At 43.2% G+C, this 16,956-nt stretch overlaps 1 protein-coding gene across 2 annotated transcripts in view; it reads left to right on the forward strand.

Moving 5' to 3' along the window:
* zfhx3b (zinc finger homeobox 3b) overlaps positions 1 to 16,956 on the forward strand; it is a 330,171-nt gene that overhangs the window by 240,251 nt on the left and 72,964 nt on the right. For both annotated transcript variants that reach the window (XM_086287421.1, XM_086287429.1), the window contains 3 exons: positions 188 to 2,701; positions 2,818 to 3,397; positions 5,891 to 6,387. In XM_086287421.1, the coding sequence (XP_086143547.1) occupies positions 203 to 2,701; positions 2,818 to 3,397; positions 5,891 to 6,387 (3,576 nt within the window). In that variant the 5' untranslated portion in view covers positions 188 to 202. The remainder of the gene's footprint in view (positions 1 to 187; positions 2,702 to 2,817; positions 3,398 to 5,890; positions 6,388 to 16,956) is intronic.

A 16,956-nucleotide genomic window follows, 5' to 3' on the forward strand; every position in this document is an offset into this window, starting at 1 on the left:
ACGATACATCGCCATACATTCGCTTGTTTTTTTCTTTCAAACCTTTTTTTCCCCATTGTCTTCCTTTCATATTTATAAGTCTGATCTTTCCCTAATTTACATAGCAAATAAATTATGTGCTGTTTGTGTGCTTACTGTCCCAAATACAACTTTAACCTCTTATCGTAATCATTTTGTGTCTCTGCAGGCCTGGATGCGATGAATGCCTCATGTAGGCATCAGCATGGACAGCTGTGAGTCTCCCGTGGTTTCTGGGACAGACGATGGGCTCGGCTCCTCCCAGCAGCAGCAACCACCTCAGCCCTGGAACGATCACAATAGCTCACAGGTCACCTGCACCAACCAGGCACCTTCCCTGGACCCGCTGTCTCTCTCTGGTCCCTACCCCTCTCAGTCCCAAAACTCTATTGCACCTCATGACAGGGTAAGAGAACTACAGTCTCAGCAGCAGCAGCAGCCAAAGCAGACATCACCCCGGACCCACCGTGATAGCTCTGCCACAGGCCAGCTGCATCCCAGAGGAGAGGGTCTTGACGAAGAAGACCAAGAGGGAGTGAGCTGTGGAGAAGAGGAAGAATCTGAGGACTTAGATGAAATGGAGATTGACAACTGTTTCCCTAGTCTTCAACCTTTTCCTGGGATGCCAATAGCTTCAGGGGGAGGAGGTATGCCCACTCTTCTGCGACATCAGCCCACACAACAACAGGGACCACCTGAGAGTGGGAGTGAGGAAGGGGAGGAGGAAGAGGAAGAGGAGAGTAGTGATGTGGAGAACCTGGCTGGAGAGATAGTCTACCAACCAGATGGCTCAGCCTACATTGTGGAGAGCCTCAGTCAGTTGATCCAAAGTAGTGGAGGCATGGTACCCGGCCTGCTTCCTACAAACTCTCTCTCGAGTGGGGGGAAACCAGGGGAACCTGCTGGGACTTCGTCCTCAGTTTACCCACAGATCATCAACACGTTCCACATAGCCTCGTCCTTTGGAAAGTGGTTTGGTAATTCAGACCAAGGTTTCCCCAATACCTCAACAATGGCAGGCCTTAGCCCTGTCCTGCACAGTTTCCGTGTCTTCGATGTGCGGCACAAAAGCAACAAGGATTACCTGAACAGCGATGGGTCTGCCAAGAAGTCCTGTGTATCCAAAGATGTTCCCAACAATGTGGATTTCTCCAAATTTGATGGGCTAGCCCTATATGGCAAGGGTAAGCCCATTCTCATGTGTTTTCTCTGCAAGCTGTCCTTCGGCTATGCCCGTTCCTTTGCCACTCATGCTGTCCACGATCACCGCATGACACTGTGTGAAGATGAGCGGCGGCTGTTAGGAGATAAGCATGCATCTGCCATTATCCAGGGCATTGGGAAGGACAAAGAGCCCCTCATAAGTTTCCTGGAACCAAAAAATAAGAGCACTCCTCTGCCATCTACGCTGCTCCCTCTTAACTCTGGACAGAGCTTCTATGGCACATTTAGTGGTGTCCATCTAGAGCCTGGAAGCAGCAGTGGGGGCAGTGAGACCCTCCTGAACAAAGACTCTGACTCTGGCCTCCAGCAACAGCAGCAGCAACAAACCCCATTAGGCTCAGTGCTTTCTCTTGGAGGGCTGAGCATTCCCAAAGCGCCCACTCTTACCTCATCCCCAGGCTCTGCCAAAGACTCCAGTGCCCTGCCCAAACAGGGAGGGAGAACAGAGGAGCCTGCTGGGAAAGAGTTGGCTTGCAAGGGAGAAGATGGGAACACTAAGGGACATGAAAGCAAGGCACACTTATCCAGCCAGACCGGGGGCTCTGAGGAGGACGAGGAACTGTTATTAGGGGCAGAGGAAGATGAGGCAGAAAGCACTGCAATGGCCTGTGGTGGTAACAGTAGCAGCGGTGGGGGTGAAGCGGGGGAACCAGCTGTCTCAAACCAAAGCATTTCCAAATCTCCTTTATTAATGCCTAGTAGCACTCTCCAGCCTTCTCCCTGCACCTCTGCAGTCAGTTCCACACTTAACAGCAAAGCCCTTGCTTCCATTTCCTCCTCTGTCAAGGAAGAGGGTTCAACTGCAGATGGTGGAGGGAGGACCTCAGAGCTCCCTCTGAGCTTTAACTGCCAGGGACCTACTGTTCCCATGGCACTGGTGACAGCTGCCGTCAGAAGGAGCGAGGATGAAACTTCTGGCACTTCCTCCTCGCCTCTGTCCACCAATGCTGCTCCTGATGAAAGTGCCAATCGAGATAGTGCCACAGCTCCAGAACCAAATGATTGCCCTGCAGAGGGAGAGGAGGAAAATGGAGCCCTTCTGCATCATCACCACGTGCACCACCATCATCATCACCTCCACCCTTCATCTCATGGCCACTCGCACCCCCTCCCAGGGGGTTCCTGTGACATAACAGGAATGGGTGAGTGTTCACAGAACCATGGGCCCAGTGGCAGTGGAGTTAGTGGGGTCGAATGCCCTAAATGTGACACTGTTCTGGGTTCCTCACGTTCTTTGGGTGGTCACATGACCATGATGCATTCACGCAATTCATGCAAGACACTCAAGTGTCCCAAATGCAACTGGCATTACAAGTACCAGCAGACTCTGGAGGCCCACATGAAAGAGAAGCACCCAGACTCTGGAGGCTCTTGCGTATACTGCAGCAGTGGTCAGAGCCACCCTCGTCTGGCTCGTGGAGAAAGCTATACCTGTGGATACAAGCCCTTCCGGTGTGAGGTATGTAGATAACTTTTTGTTGATTTAGGTGCATTTTATATAGCAGCTAAGGATATTAAATTTGTATCTGTATCATTTTATCACAGTTTAAGAAAAACGGATCTTGTATTTCGTAGGTGTGTAACTACTCCACCACCACAAAGGGGAACTTAAGCATCCATATGCAGTCAGACAAGCACCTGAACAATATGCAGACACTGCAGAATGGAGGCTCCATTGGGTCTGCACAGGACCAGGTGTTTGGACATACACCAGGAGGAGTGGTGGCTGTCCCGTCAGTCACCCAGGCCAGTAGCCATCACCCTCCCCACCACCATCCTTCACAATCCTCCACTCACATGTCCGGACCTTGTGGGGTCCCCTCCCCAACCAAGCCGAAGAGCAAACCTTCTTGGAGGTGTGAGGTGTGTGACTACGAGACCAATGTGGCGCGGAACCTTCGTATTCACATGACTAGTGAAAAGCACATGCACAACATGATGCTGCTCCAGCAGAATGTGACTCAGATGCAGCACGGGCGACTTGGCTTGGGTGCTATGCCTTCGCCCTCTGAGGCTGAGCTCTACCAGTATTACCTGACGCAGAACATGAGCCTTCCACCAAGCCTCAAGATAGACCCAGCTGGAGCTGAGGCCCAGTTCCTGATGGGGAGCTTTCACCTAGATCCGAACATGGCTGCCTTGGCTCCTGCACTTGGTATGTCCCATTTGGTTCTCAAAAGCATTTCCCCACAAAAAAGAAAAAACAATAACTAGACCTTTTAGCTGAACTCTATCTTGATTCCTAATTTATTCATTTACACGAACACAAGACAATAATGCAAAATTTTATCAAATGAAAAACAAACCAAAGCGATAAGCTGCAATACAATATGCTGTACTCCGGCATATCACGGATTTGTACTTAGGCAGCTGCTTTGTTCTCATGCCATAAGATATGTGTTTACCAGCAATGGTAGAATGTTCTAGTGCACAAGGCCAGCATAACATTTTTTTTCTTATAATAAATGTGCCAGGCAGCATACAGAAAGCAAAAGATTATTTATTTCCCTACTCATGCAATCTTTTACAGGGCACTCAAATGACAGTGTGTTGATATGATTTAGCAGAATTTTGAAGCTCACTGTGTGATATCCATACAAGGTGATTTAGAAGGCCAAACATGTATAATCTATGCTTTTCCCCCTCCTTTCCACACAGTCAACCAGCCTTAGCTTTTTACTTTCAAACTGCTGCTGAACTTCACCGCTGGAGTTCTCTGTTTCTTCCAAGTCAGTAATTTCAGCTATAAATTTAATCTTGGTCAAAGAAGGGAGGTTAGAGGCCTCAGCAAGGGTAATTCAGCAGCATAGCAAAGTGTTTGTAGGACCAGTTACAACCACACAGTTTGTACAGACTTGTTTCAACTGTCACCAGTTTGAAGACACAAACAAGAATTTATTGCTGTGACTAATTTTTTTTCCCTCTTCTGCCATCTGGTTCATTTTCCTGTGAGGTGAGTAGTAATAAGCATATTGCAAGAGAGGCAATAATTACACAGTCTGGGCCCATAAACTGCAGTAGTGTTATCCATGGTCACACTTTAAGGAACTCTTAACGCTATCATACACAAACACTCTGATATTAACGGTACCACCATATAATACATAAGGCTCAGTACGAGATCCCTAAACAAACAGACACAGAGGTGCACTTTTTATGCTCTCATTCTGGATTTCTTTTTCTTTTTTTTACTGTAGGGTGTATTTCTAAAGAGGTACAATTTATGGCAAGTGCTGACCTCAGGTTATATCAGCTTCTTTCTTATCCTCGCTCCCAAAACTCAGGACTACAGCCCTGATAAAGACAATACGAGATCAAGAGCAGGAGTTAAAGAGAGGTGCAACTTTTACTTCTCTGTCCTGAAATATGGTTACAGCACACCGTGGAGCAATACAGCTGTCAAGTCAGATGGTTATATACCTAAAACATTTGTCTTGAAAACAGTCTGATCAAATGGAAAGATTCAGTCTTTTACCTTTTTTTCTTTTCAAGAATCCCCTAGCACAAAAAAAAGGATGGCCTAATATACAGAGGTTCACATTAAAATAGTTTGAATATAAAGCAGCCTATATTAAACAAAAGCTTGGTCTGATGACATGCAATCAAAATTTAGCTGTGGACAAGGGGTCTATGGTAAATAATGAAATCTTAAAAGTAACAGACAATGAGAGAAAAGGGAAGTGCAAGAGGGAAAAAGCTGGTAGGTACAGTATAATGACATATATGTGCATCTGTGGTTTTGTATGATTGAGCATAAAGAGCCATGACTGGTGAGCTGGGTCTGTGAGTGATTTCACAGGGCTTCTCAAAGGTCTCCCTCTCCTGGCTATAAAAACTCAGGTAATGGAGAAAAGTCCAAGAACAGGCTGCATACTGCAGCAATAAATAAAAAGAAGCTGCTGGAATTAATTTAGTGTAAAGCCAGGCAGGGTCAAGCCTGCATGCTCAGTCTGGCCAGTGAAAGATTAAAGATCAGCAAGCAAAGGCAAAAACACCGGCTCTTACCTCGTTTTTTTAGCATTCATTTTTTTTCCCAGACTCTACAGACATCAATTATGTGGTCGGTGTCATAAGATATGTGCTTGCAGTTTTTTGTGTTTTTTCCCCCTCTGCTCTATGGTTCGACTCAGTACCAAGCAGACTTAATCTGTTAGGTGTTAGAGGTAATCTGAAGAGAAAGGTGGAAAATAATCCAAGGAAAGTAGTGTAAATTAAAAAGAATAAAAAGCATCATTGTGTGAACAAGGGGAGTGGGGTTGATTCACGGTATTTTGAGCTTGGAAAGTCTTTACTGTAATTAGAAAACACGTTGCTTTTTTCTGTTGACCTTTAGAGTTGATTTACAGGCAGGAGATGAAAGAGCATCAGCCCAAACAGTGAAAATGTGCATGTTCATTTTCTGGCATTGGAAGGCTTTTGTAGAAATGTCCAGGCGCTCTTGTTTCCTAGCTCAGAGCTATTTGTTGGCTAGAGACAAAAAAAATGAGCATTATCCTTCACATAATATCATACCTACCAGACACATTCTTTTAAGCATGTATTTACTTGAAATAGCCATCTAGACTGTATGCTTTGAATAGGTCTCAGCTGATGATACTGTTCTCTTCTCTTTGTTTTGTTTTCTCTTCGTGTGTTTGCTTTGTTCTAGTAGGTGGGGAAATCCCTATGGATGTGCGGCTAGGTGGTGGGCAGTTGGTGTCCGAAGAACTGATGACCCTGGGAGAAAGTTTATCGCAGACTATAGATCCCTCTCTCAAGCTCTTTCAGTGCGCTGTGTGCAACCGCTTCACCACTGATAACCTGGATGTGCTTGGCATGCATATGGGAGCTGAACGGAGCCTGCCGGAGGAGGAGTGGCGTGCCGTTGTTGGAGACTCGCATCAGTGCAAGTTGTGCCACTACACTACTCAGCTCAAGGCCAACTTCCAGCTGCACTGCAAAACAGACAAGCATGTGCAAAAGTACCAGCTTGTGGCCCACATCAAAGAAGGGGGCAAAGGCAACGAATGGCGCCTGAAATGTGTGGCCATAGGCAATCCGGTGCACCTAAAGTGCAATGCCTGCGACTACTACACTAATAGCCTGGAGAAGCTGAGGATGCACACTGTCAATTCCCGCCATGAGGCTAGCCTTAAACTGTACAAGGTCAGTGATCCACAAGTTTGTTTTTTATTTTTATTTTTTTATCAAACCCATTATTCAGCCTTGTCCTGTTCATGCAACACAGCTGCCGATTTACAATTCTGTCATTAATGCATCATTTGAAGTGTTTTAATACAGACTCATTGTCACATTTGACATTATTTTTAGTCTTTGAACCTCAGAACTTTGTTTTGCTAAAAATGCAAAACAAATCTTAAAAACGAATCCCCGTTAAAGCAATGCTTCTCTGCAACATACAGTACATGTTTTAGCTTTGCACCGCTACTCGGTGCGCTCCAGAGGCATGAATGAAAGCTTTGTCGTGTAGCTGCTGCCTTCCCAGTTGTCATATAGAAGCAGGGCCCCACTGCTGCAATGAGAAGAACATGCAGGACAGAACAGGCGTAGCTGTTTTGGAAGCTTGGGCCTGAATCACTTGGAGACGAATGAAGAAGTGTTAGGAGACAGAGGTTTGGTGCTAATACTCCTCGGAGCGGGAAAGGCTGAATTGTTCTCGACAGCCGTATTGATTTTTGCTGGACTTGGAGCTTCACCTTCTCCTCTAATCATTCCATAATAGCCAGTGGATGAACACTCTCCGAACAAATGGCCATAAATCTAACAGGCCTGATTCCACTTAGGTACCTATCCTGTGTGTCTGCGGCTTCGGCCACTCTGTGCTTAACCCAAACTGGCATAGTTGCGCACACACGCACAGATAACAAAACACATACCAACACTGACCAAACATACTTGCTATAAGCATACACTACACAAACAACAGGATCCAACACAAAGCACTGAATGCTGCCTAATAGATGTCATCCTTATTTGTAATCTAGCTTCAGCATCCTTGTTTGAGTATTTAAAGAACTCAGTTGACAGTGCAATGGAGGTATTAAAAGGTATGTGAAAAATGTGCTACCTCAAGCATGGTGTTTTAACCGCATTAAAAACTAAGGTGAAGTGGTCATTTTGAACCTCTTCAAAAATCTTGTCCATTTAAAAATCATTCAGCATTATGAATGTTTGTCAGGCCGGCTGAAATGACAGCCGTGTTTCCTCCTCACAGCTTCTTTGTATTGAAGTAACAGCAAAATTTAAAAAAAAAAAAAATCAATTTCATTTTTTCTTAAAGGGGAAGGTGTGAAGCGGGGCTTCTATTGCTACTTTAAAGAGGTCAGGAGGTGTTTAGCTTGTCATTCTGTGGTTTGCTCCATGACAACAGAGATCACAGGGACATTTTTAGATTAGCGTTATAGCATTATAGTGTCATTTTCAGTTTCATATTTATATTCTTGCACTATATTAAGAATGATTTTAATTCCCTTCAGTATAATCCTTATTTATCTTAAGGGGTTTGGGTGCAGCCTCCTCTACCTTAAAGACCCTCCTTATTTTAAGCCACCTTTCTTCTGATTGGCTGCTCCTTGCAAACTCAAGGTTTACACTGCAGGAAGGCAGTGCTGCTGTGCTCATAGCCAGAGCTGGCTACTTTAGGGAACTCTTAATGCTATCATACACAAACACTCTGATATTAACATTTTAGTGTAAACACATAGTCTGTGAATTTGTCAGGTCAGTGCATGTGTTTCCCAGTCTTTGGTCCTCCTCTCTTAACCTTAGCTTCTGGACTTACTGGGCCAAATTCCAATAACAGTCTCCCATTAGAAGAAAATGGACCAGCTCTGGCTTACTTTCTCTCATGCTTACACCTTTTTGAGAAAGATCCATGTTTTGCTTTGCCGCATAGAGTATAACTTCTTCTACATCTTTGGGCTTCAACTGTAGTGCAAACCCCCAAAAAAATCTCCCCTATTTCTTTGTCTGTGCAAGTTTTAGGAGAGAAGAGACATGTCACACTGCTCTTTGGGCTGTGGGGGATTAAATATGTACAACACATCCAGGCATGATCATTTTTTATGACTTAAGCCTCTTAAGATGGCTCCATATTTCTTAAAACCAATTGATCTTCTGACTGGGAGTATGTGCATTTGTCCAGAAATTACCTGCTCTCTCAAGAGAACATAGTGGTCTTTTTAAGCTCTTCTCATCCCAGACCTTACTCCAAAACCTAAATGTTCATGAGTCAACAAGAATTAATACAGTGTTTTACAGCTCATCAATGTTTAACGGACAAGCACATGGTTTTAAGGTTTTTTCACTGTACTGGCTCCCCATTTGACAATGTCAGTTTTCTTACCATTTTGAATTTACTGTCCTGGTAGAGATACTGACAGACAGAAAACCACAGTGCCCTAAAAGCCTGTAAAACCAACTTGGTATATTATGCATGCGCAAAAAAAGAAAAAATCACCATTCATTTATGCTTCCCCAAAGAAATCTGATGCAAATAGCACCATTTTTAACCTTTTTGGGGAGAAAATAAATCATCAAGTCAGCATAAACAGGCTGTAAGATGTGGGAGATGCTTGGGACACTTCACCCAAATCAAACTGGTTTGCATTAAACAGGCCCTTTGTGTGCACAGCTCCATATAAATTGGAGCCTGTAATTACTGGAATTAAAAAGGAAGGTTTAAACTGAGGGCTAAGCTGGATGGGATAATTTGAGAGTCTGTGGTATGCGGCCCATATTAGGGCTTTCTAAAAATATCACCCCCACCACCCCATGTATTGGAATGTTCCAAAAGACCACAGAACGATCCAGCAAGTCATCCTGACCACTAGACCACCACACAGTGGGGGGTGATGCTCTTTTCCCCTGTGTGCTGTGCTCTCAGTTCAGAGATACCAATTCTGAAGTCTGTGAGTTCTGCTTCAGTCCCCTGTGCACTGAAACTAACTTATACCTTCTCTTTTTCCCATGGATCATGGGGATTTTGGTCGCTCTGATGACAGCGTGATGATCGCCCATCTGCTCACAGGATGGTCACTCCTAGAGAACCCTCCACTGGCTAATGTGATATACATACAGCTCTCCACTCAGGCCTTGGGGCTTCTCTGTGTTTTAGTGTGGAGGTGAGAGACTCATCTAGCTCCAGGCCCGACTGCTTTGGCCAGACAGAAAGGGTGGGGACTAACCAGGCCAAGCCACAGGCCTCAGCTTCCAGTCAAGGGTTGGGGGAAAGGGGAGGAGCATGGGGGGTTAGCTGGCTACCTTCCTTGTCTCGGGGGCCGGTGCAATCGGTGGTAATTGAGATTGATTGGATGTTATTTTTCCTCTTGCAAATGTAGTCCATTAGCTTGGCACATGCATAATCAGTTTAGAGCGCAGTTAGCCGAATGTAATCATGTTCCTCGGTGTCTGCTAGCACAAAATCCACTCCAGATGCCGCTTGGCCATGGAAAGACGGGGGGAAAGTGCCGTCACTATCAGATGGGGAATCTTTAACCAAGCAAGTCCTGAAATCCCTTCCTCTGTTCTGCTCCTTCCCTACTGAGCACAGAGGAGTGTTAAAAAATTCAACTCCCTCTTTTCTGCCTTACACAGCCGGTCGCAGGGACTGTCCCATGCCTTACCGTTAAGAACAGGGCTTTTGATCATATGTTCTGCCCATTAACGGACAGAAAACATCTGTAACTTGTGTAGAGTTACTGCTCTTATTTTACCCCTCAGTGCAATCCAAAAGAATCAGTGAACACTGAGGAAAGAAAATGTCCACACTCTGCAGAGAGCAAATAATCATGATGAAACATAATAGAGGAAAAGAGGCCGTAATGTAAATGAAGGGATTAGTGGTTACATGAAAAGGCATTAAGGTGTTTCACTGATGACGCTACTCAGCAGAAGCACTGGCTTCTCAGATGCGGGAATCCAAGCAATGATGACCGCTCCCTGTTAATGATCAGAACTACTGGGATTGACTCGAGTCTTCTTGGACTGTGCATTGGAATGCAGTTGGAGAACAACCACAAATAGGTTATGGATTTGATTCCAACTCTGGAAAAATGTTGTAGTTTTGCAATCAAATAATGCTGATGTGTATTTTGGATGTGTACAGCAGTCTGGTTGATTTGGTCTTGGTCCAAGAGCTCTCTAGCGGAGAGTAAGGCAACTTATGGCACCCTACAGTAGGTAAGGTGGGTTTTTGAATTGTTGTTAAGTTCTCGCTTTACTTGCCGACTGGGCTTGTCGTGATTATATCTTTCTCCCAGTGTCTTAAACTTTTCTCACGAATGTGCCCAAATTCTTACTCTCATTGCTATTAAGACAAAAAATATAACGTAAGGTAATCTGAGGTGTCCAAAACTTGGGCGAGTGGGTGCCTCGCTTTACCCTCTCACGTATGACGCATTTCTCTATGAGGGGGACTGGTAGGTGGTGGATGGAGAGACAGACAGGAGTGAGGGTGGTGGTGGGGGTGCTAGAGGATACACTGCTAATTATCATGGCTAGCCTATGATTGTTCAGTAATAGTGCTCAGTGGGAAAGGTTGCAGCAGTTCCAGGAAGAGCTGAGCTCTGATTTACTGGTACTACCACTCTAATAAAGCGCTCACTGCACATCCTGGGAGACAGCCCATTCTCTCCTTTCACATGCACAAGTGTGTGAATGCACACACAAACAGACAGACGAACAGGCAGGCGCACACACAGAGCAGCCGTGTCATCTAAAATGCCATAGGGCACATGAAAGGTATCTTTTCAGTAGTTCATAGAGAAGTTCTGTGTCGGCCCCTGCCTCTGTTTACTCCCCAGTTAACATTGTTATGATCCAGAACCCTGGTTACACTCTTTGTTTCAGTAGTCACCTGCAGGGTCTTAAACTCTTGCATCTTACTTCAAACAAATCTCACTCACTCAGTGGTGGGTGAAACAAGGAAGGAGCATTACAGCACAGAGAACCAGGGTGGATTTAAGAGAGCGGCTGTTAGGCATGTAAGGGGGAGCTAGCAGGGGTTAGTGTTTGGCTGTGTGCAAAAATTTCACAACTCTTCTAGCTCCCACCCCTTGAGAAGGCCAGAGAAAGGGTCAGGCTTTGACCCGTGGCACAGCTGTTGCTGCTGGTGGTGTTGATTGTATGTGCACAGGCCCTACTGTGGGTGTTGCTGGGGCTTACTCAGTGACAGTGAATGAAAGCAAAAAGGGAGGAAGGAGAAAGCTCCTTTGACAGGGGAGGATAGACTTTTCTCAGCTCTCAGCTTTTTTCCCCTCAGTTGCTAGAGTTAAAAATCTGGTGGATTATAAACCAGGTGCTCAGTCCGGGGTTTGTTTTAGATAGAGTGACACATTTTCTGTGTTCTTTGGTAATTTTCTGTTCCTAAAGCTCTTTGTGTTTTGATTGTCTGCCGTTATGTTATTTTTTTTATTTGTTGATATGACTTTTTTTTGTGTGTGTTTTTGGGCAAGAGAAAAGTGCATAAAGTGTAGGTTATGGGTTTGTTAAAGTAAACAGATATGAGGCACAGGTTTTTGTGACTAGGTTCATTGGTTTCAGACAGAGATAAGCTCCACTTTGCCTCACTGTAGATTTACACCACAAAGCACTTGCCTAAAGTGACAAAACCGCTGTGCATCTCCCACCAAATTTTTAGTTTTTTTTTTTAATTAAGTAATTGTTTAAAAAAATATTGTTACATTCACTTTTCTTTCTTTCTTTTGCTTTTTTTCTTTTCTTTTTTTCAATTCTACAGTGGAAATCGTTTTTTCAAAAGTAACTCAAAACATGGAGAGTGAAACTGTGGAGATGTGGATTTGCATAAGGTTTTATATGTGCTTTTATTTAATTTAAATTGTATTTTTTAGGGGGGATTCCCAGCTAAGTCCTCTTCCTGCCTGTTAGAAATTCTCGAACCTCACTGCAGAGCTCTTAACATTATTACCAACACACTGATTCTCTCACTAAATCAAAAGGTCAGGCTCCCAAGCCCATAAAGCCTTCCCGGCTTCAATTTATTTTAAAATTTTGCAATTGTGACAGTAAAACAGTAAAATGAAGTTCTTAATTTGATCGTAGGAGATGGAGAGATTATTGAGCGAGCATTTACATCTTGGACAAACTTCTCACCTGCTAAAATTCTGTAAAGATGATATTTCAAGCGAGTTGTTTCTGTCTTTCTTTACTAATTCCACAAAACCTTACTTCAAAGGTGCCTGGCAATGATATACCTTTTTGTTTTTAAAATGACCCCCTTATCAGCCTCTATAATCAGCAGTTTTTACAGTGTCTTTGAACATAAATATTTGATAGTCATATTTCTTCTTCAAAAAGACCCTTATATCAGTCCATGTAATCAACAGCTTCTGCAGTGTCTTCGAATCTATAAATTTGATAGTCAAACTGCAGTAAAATGAGTTGCCATGTGGACTGACTGTCATCTGAAAATAAGTAAATTGCTGTAAATCCCCGGCTTGAAGTAAAGACTTTTCATGTTATTCTCACAATCAGTATTCTGCAGTATTCTTAAAGTATTTATGGTTTCCATCTGATTTCCACAAGACATTAATAGTAGTGCTGACGTTAATTCTCTCCTATTTTGGAAATATGACTAGCCTAGACAGCAGTTTAACAGAATTTCTTTTTCTTAAATGTTGCTGTGTGTGATTCAGAAAGCAGAATTTCCTGCTCATATACTTATGATGTATTGTGAGTGTATGCAAAACTGCTATGTGGCTCTTAGCTCGACTCAGTTGAGTTTCAGACTTCAAGTTCTTTAGGCCCAGTTGGTCAACAGATCAGGTGGTGTATAGCCACCACACCTGAAAGACCAACAGTGTCAGTTTACAGGTAAATGCTACTCTGGGGCGCCACACCAGGGCTCCTGTGAATCTCTGCAGCGTAGCTCCTAAGCTAAGGGGATGGAGAGACAGAAGCAGGCAAGCTTACTGACTGTGTGCCATCAATACATCAGTGGCTTAGCCACCAGATTAATGGCCTCCGTGTGGTCTGGGCCACAAAACTACTCAGTTTTGAGGTCTGTGTTTAGTGCAGCTGTACATTAAAGTGGGGGTAAAGAGAGATGAGAGGAGGGAGAGGATTTAGGTGCCAGGATGAGCACACAGGGACCGGTATTCTGTTTGGGTTTGGCCAGCAGGGCAGAGTCATGGGACAGCAACACTCTACAGAGGGATGGATACATGCCCCTAAGTGTTGTAACATTTCCCTTGCCTTGTAACCTTCCCGTTTTGACTAAAAAAGGATGTTTGAGTACCAAATGCTTTGTTATTACTAAGTAAGTATTTTTTTTATATACTTGATATTGATTTATATGCACTTCATAACATGCAGTTATTTGACAGCCTTGTGAGACCCTTGCTTTCCTTCCTGTAGAGCAATTGCTCCTAAGTTGTTTCCCAGTTGTTATTTGTCTTAACAAATCAGACCCTAAGGTTGTTCCATTTTGCGATGCATTGATTACCGTTGGATTTTAGAACTTCAGCAGTGTGTTACCTGGATTTCTGACAGGTCATAGGGATAATGCTGATAGATGTTTTCCTCAAGGCATCCTATTTTGTATGGGTTGTGTAACACAAAATGTAATGTGGTGTCCTCAGCGCATTGGAAAGTCCGATTTACCCATCTGTGGCTACTACTGAGGATACATTTTTTTTAAAAATCATCCACCAGTTTCCCGGGACTACAATTTTTATTTGAAACTGTGGGACCTATGGGGTTTTTTTTCCCTTGTGTCAAGAGAGAATAGCCATCTCTTCCTGAAGTTCATGGCTCTGGTTGTCCATCCATGTTTTGCCTAATTGCTGTGTGCTGGAGTCCAAGGTTAGAACTGGGAGCTGTAAATCCCTCAGTCTTATGCAGCCAATGTTTTCTCCAGATGTAGAAGAAAAGATTTCATCCTTTTGTAATTAAGCGGTGCAGCCCAGGGTGTAATGCGGTTTTTATTAGTGGTTCTGGAAAAGATCATTTTGCACCTTGTTTTCTCATTATGGCTTTTATTCTTGAATACAAAAGATGGATAAAATGATGGGATGAAAACGAAAGAAGCAGCAGAGAATAGAATCTCCTGTTTAAATTATTATATGGAAATTACAAGGTAGTGATGTAAGGGGTAGCTCTATGGGTGTGTGGGGGTGCAGACTCAAACGGAGACAAAGGCATAGTTTTGAAACTCAACTTAGTGCGTCAGATGAAAGATGCCAGAAAGAAAGTTTGTATTATTATTATGTTTTTTAATCCCAGGAATTTTCCCAAACGTTATCTCTCCCATGGGTGCCATCTTCTACACCTGTGTTCTACTTTAAACTTACTTCTGAAATAAGAGCGAAGGGTGAGTCGGGAAAAGTGATTGTAAGTGAAAGACAGCTTTAAGAGTTGGGGACAAGAATGCTCTTCAGCTTCTCAAGGGCACTGATATTTTATGGCCCTCACATTCCTTCATGACACACTGATGCCCAGAATAGACAGAGAGAGAGTGAGAGACAGAAAAAAGTTTAACTACCATGCCTTTTAAACCCCACCCCCAGCATATCGTCTCTCTTGCCTATTCACCTTCACCTCACCCTGCTTCATTTATGTGGCAAACCTCTGGGTCACCCTCACACTTTTCTGCTACTTGGCAAAGCTAATGAAAGCAAGGGATTCAAGTGCAGGCTTTTGTTCAGCATAAGTACTTTCACACATTTGTGTTTTAAAATTTTCTTTTCAGTCTTCACATGGATTTGCAGAGCATTCTTTCCTCTGAGATCTCTGAGACAGCAGAGGAAGTCCTCATAGCCACTGAACTCTTAAACTCACAGATAATATACTATCATCCTTCACTGCCAGCCCCACAACTTTTTTTTTTAATAATTTCACCACAGTCAACAGTACCCGTAAAATTAAGGTCTGCTGAATAATTCAAACTCTGATTTTTCCTTCAGATGGCCTATCTCTGTCACAAGATAGGAATTTACTTAATTTATGCTTGTTAGGTTGGAATAGTCATGTTAAAATAATTTGAACCATAAGGACTGTCTGTGTAGCTACTGTTAAAATGAGAACTCCGGGAGCCGTTAAAGTTTGGACATGAAATTGTGAGATCTGGAATGCAAATGATTATTCAAATGATCAGTGTATTAATTTGCATGCTGAAAGCATAAGGGAGAGAGCATCTTAATAAGTTATGTAAAGCAAAGTATTTTATTATTTGTTGATGTTTCAGGAGTGAGGGCATATTAATTTTGCAGTTGTAAGTCCCAGTGTGACCTAAATCTCTCTCTTTCGCTCTCACTTTCTCTAACTCTCGCTCATTCACGTGCACACAAGCACATACACACACTGCTGTCATTATCATAATAATCACACACTCTTTTCTAACAAATTTACTCCCTACTCTATATATCAGAAAGCCTCCCTATTCTTCATAGACCCATCAAATAGACTCCATATAAAAGACCGAGCCAACATGATGTCACCAGTTGGTTTGTGAAGCCTCTATGTTATTTTGACTGCTGCCATGCTGGGGGGGTTGGAGCCAGAAGTGAACATATTGGTACAAGAGGGTGAATAATAATAATAATAATAATAATAATACATTTTATTTAAATAGCGCCTTTCAAAGCACCCAAGGACACTGTACAACAGATAAAAACTGGAAATATACACAATGGTAAAAATAGAAGATAAAAGTTAAAACATACAGAAATTTAAGAATAGGCAATTTTAAACAGATGAGTTTTGAGGGTGGACTTAAAAAGAGAGAATGAACTAATATTTCTGAGGTCCGGGGGTAGGGAATTCCAAAGTCGAGGGGCAGAGCAGCTAAAGGCCCTCCCTCCCATTGTGATCAGACGAGCAGAGGGAACAGAGAGAGAAAGAGAAGATGAAGATCTGAGGCAGCGGGATGGGAGCTTCATCTGTAATAAGTCAGAGAGGTACGGTGGAGAGAGAGAATGAATAGCCTTGAATGTATACAGAATTAATTACAGAATTATTTTAAAATGGATGCGAGTGCTACATTATTAGACAATGCTAAATCTACAAATTAATGCTATATGACCTCAGTCTCACAGAGCTGCAGACTGGTTTGTGCACATATGACAACTATTAGATGATAGGGGAAAATGTTCATGGTGAGCTAGGTGAAATCTGTGTGGTGCAACACACAGTGCTGCACCAAAAAAACTCTCTTGTGACTGCTTTGATTGCTAGCAGATTGCTGCTGTCATCAGTAGTTTGCATGGACCATGCAGACTTGCTTGGCAAGTGTTTGCAGGTAGGTTGGCATCATCCATGCATCCATGTACGAGCAAGTGCTGTAATTTCTTAGCAACCAAATCATTTGCAAGTATATTTTTCGTGCAGCACCATATATGCCCTTTGCAACCCAGTTTTACGTAGCGACTACGAGCAATCTCCAGCAACCGCTTGACACATGACACATTTTTCCCCAGCAACCTGTGGTTATTAATCATTAACTAGAGTTTCACTGTTTGTGAATAATAATAATAATAATAACAATAAAGCACACAGCAAGCCATATTATTGGTCAGATAATCGAATTAAAAATGCTCCAGATGTCACCGACAGCACTAGCATAGTGGAATTTCCAACACTGAGACTGAGAAGATGAATGGCAACTATGATCATAAGTGACCACACACCAAACTTTCAGCCCTAATCAAATGAAAGGGTTTAAAAACCGAATGCCTCAATACAATTGAAATGAAGTTA

The sequence above is a fragment of the Aulonocara sp. 'chitande type north' Nkhata Bay genome, linkage group LG1 (assembly GCF_057382095.1).
Source record: "Aulonocara sp. 'chitande type north' Nkhata Bay isolate Kocher_YH1m ecotype deep benthic linkage group LG1, A_spYH_male_GT1.1, whole genome shotgun sequence".
NCBI classification, from domain to species: domain Eukaryota; kingdom Metazoa; phylum Chordata; class Actinopteri; order Cichliformes; family Cichlidae; genus Aulonocara; species Aulonocara sp. 'chitande type north' Nkhata Bay.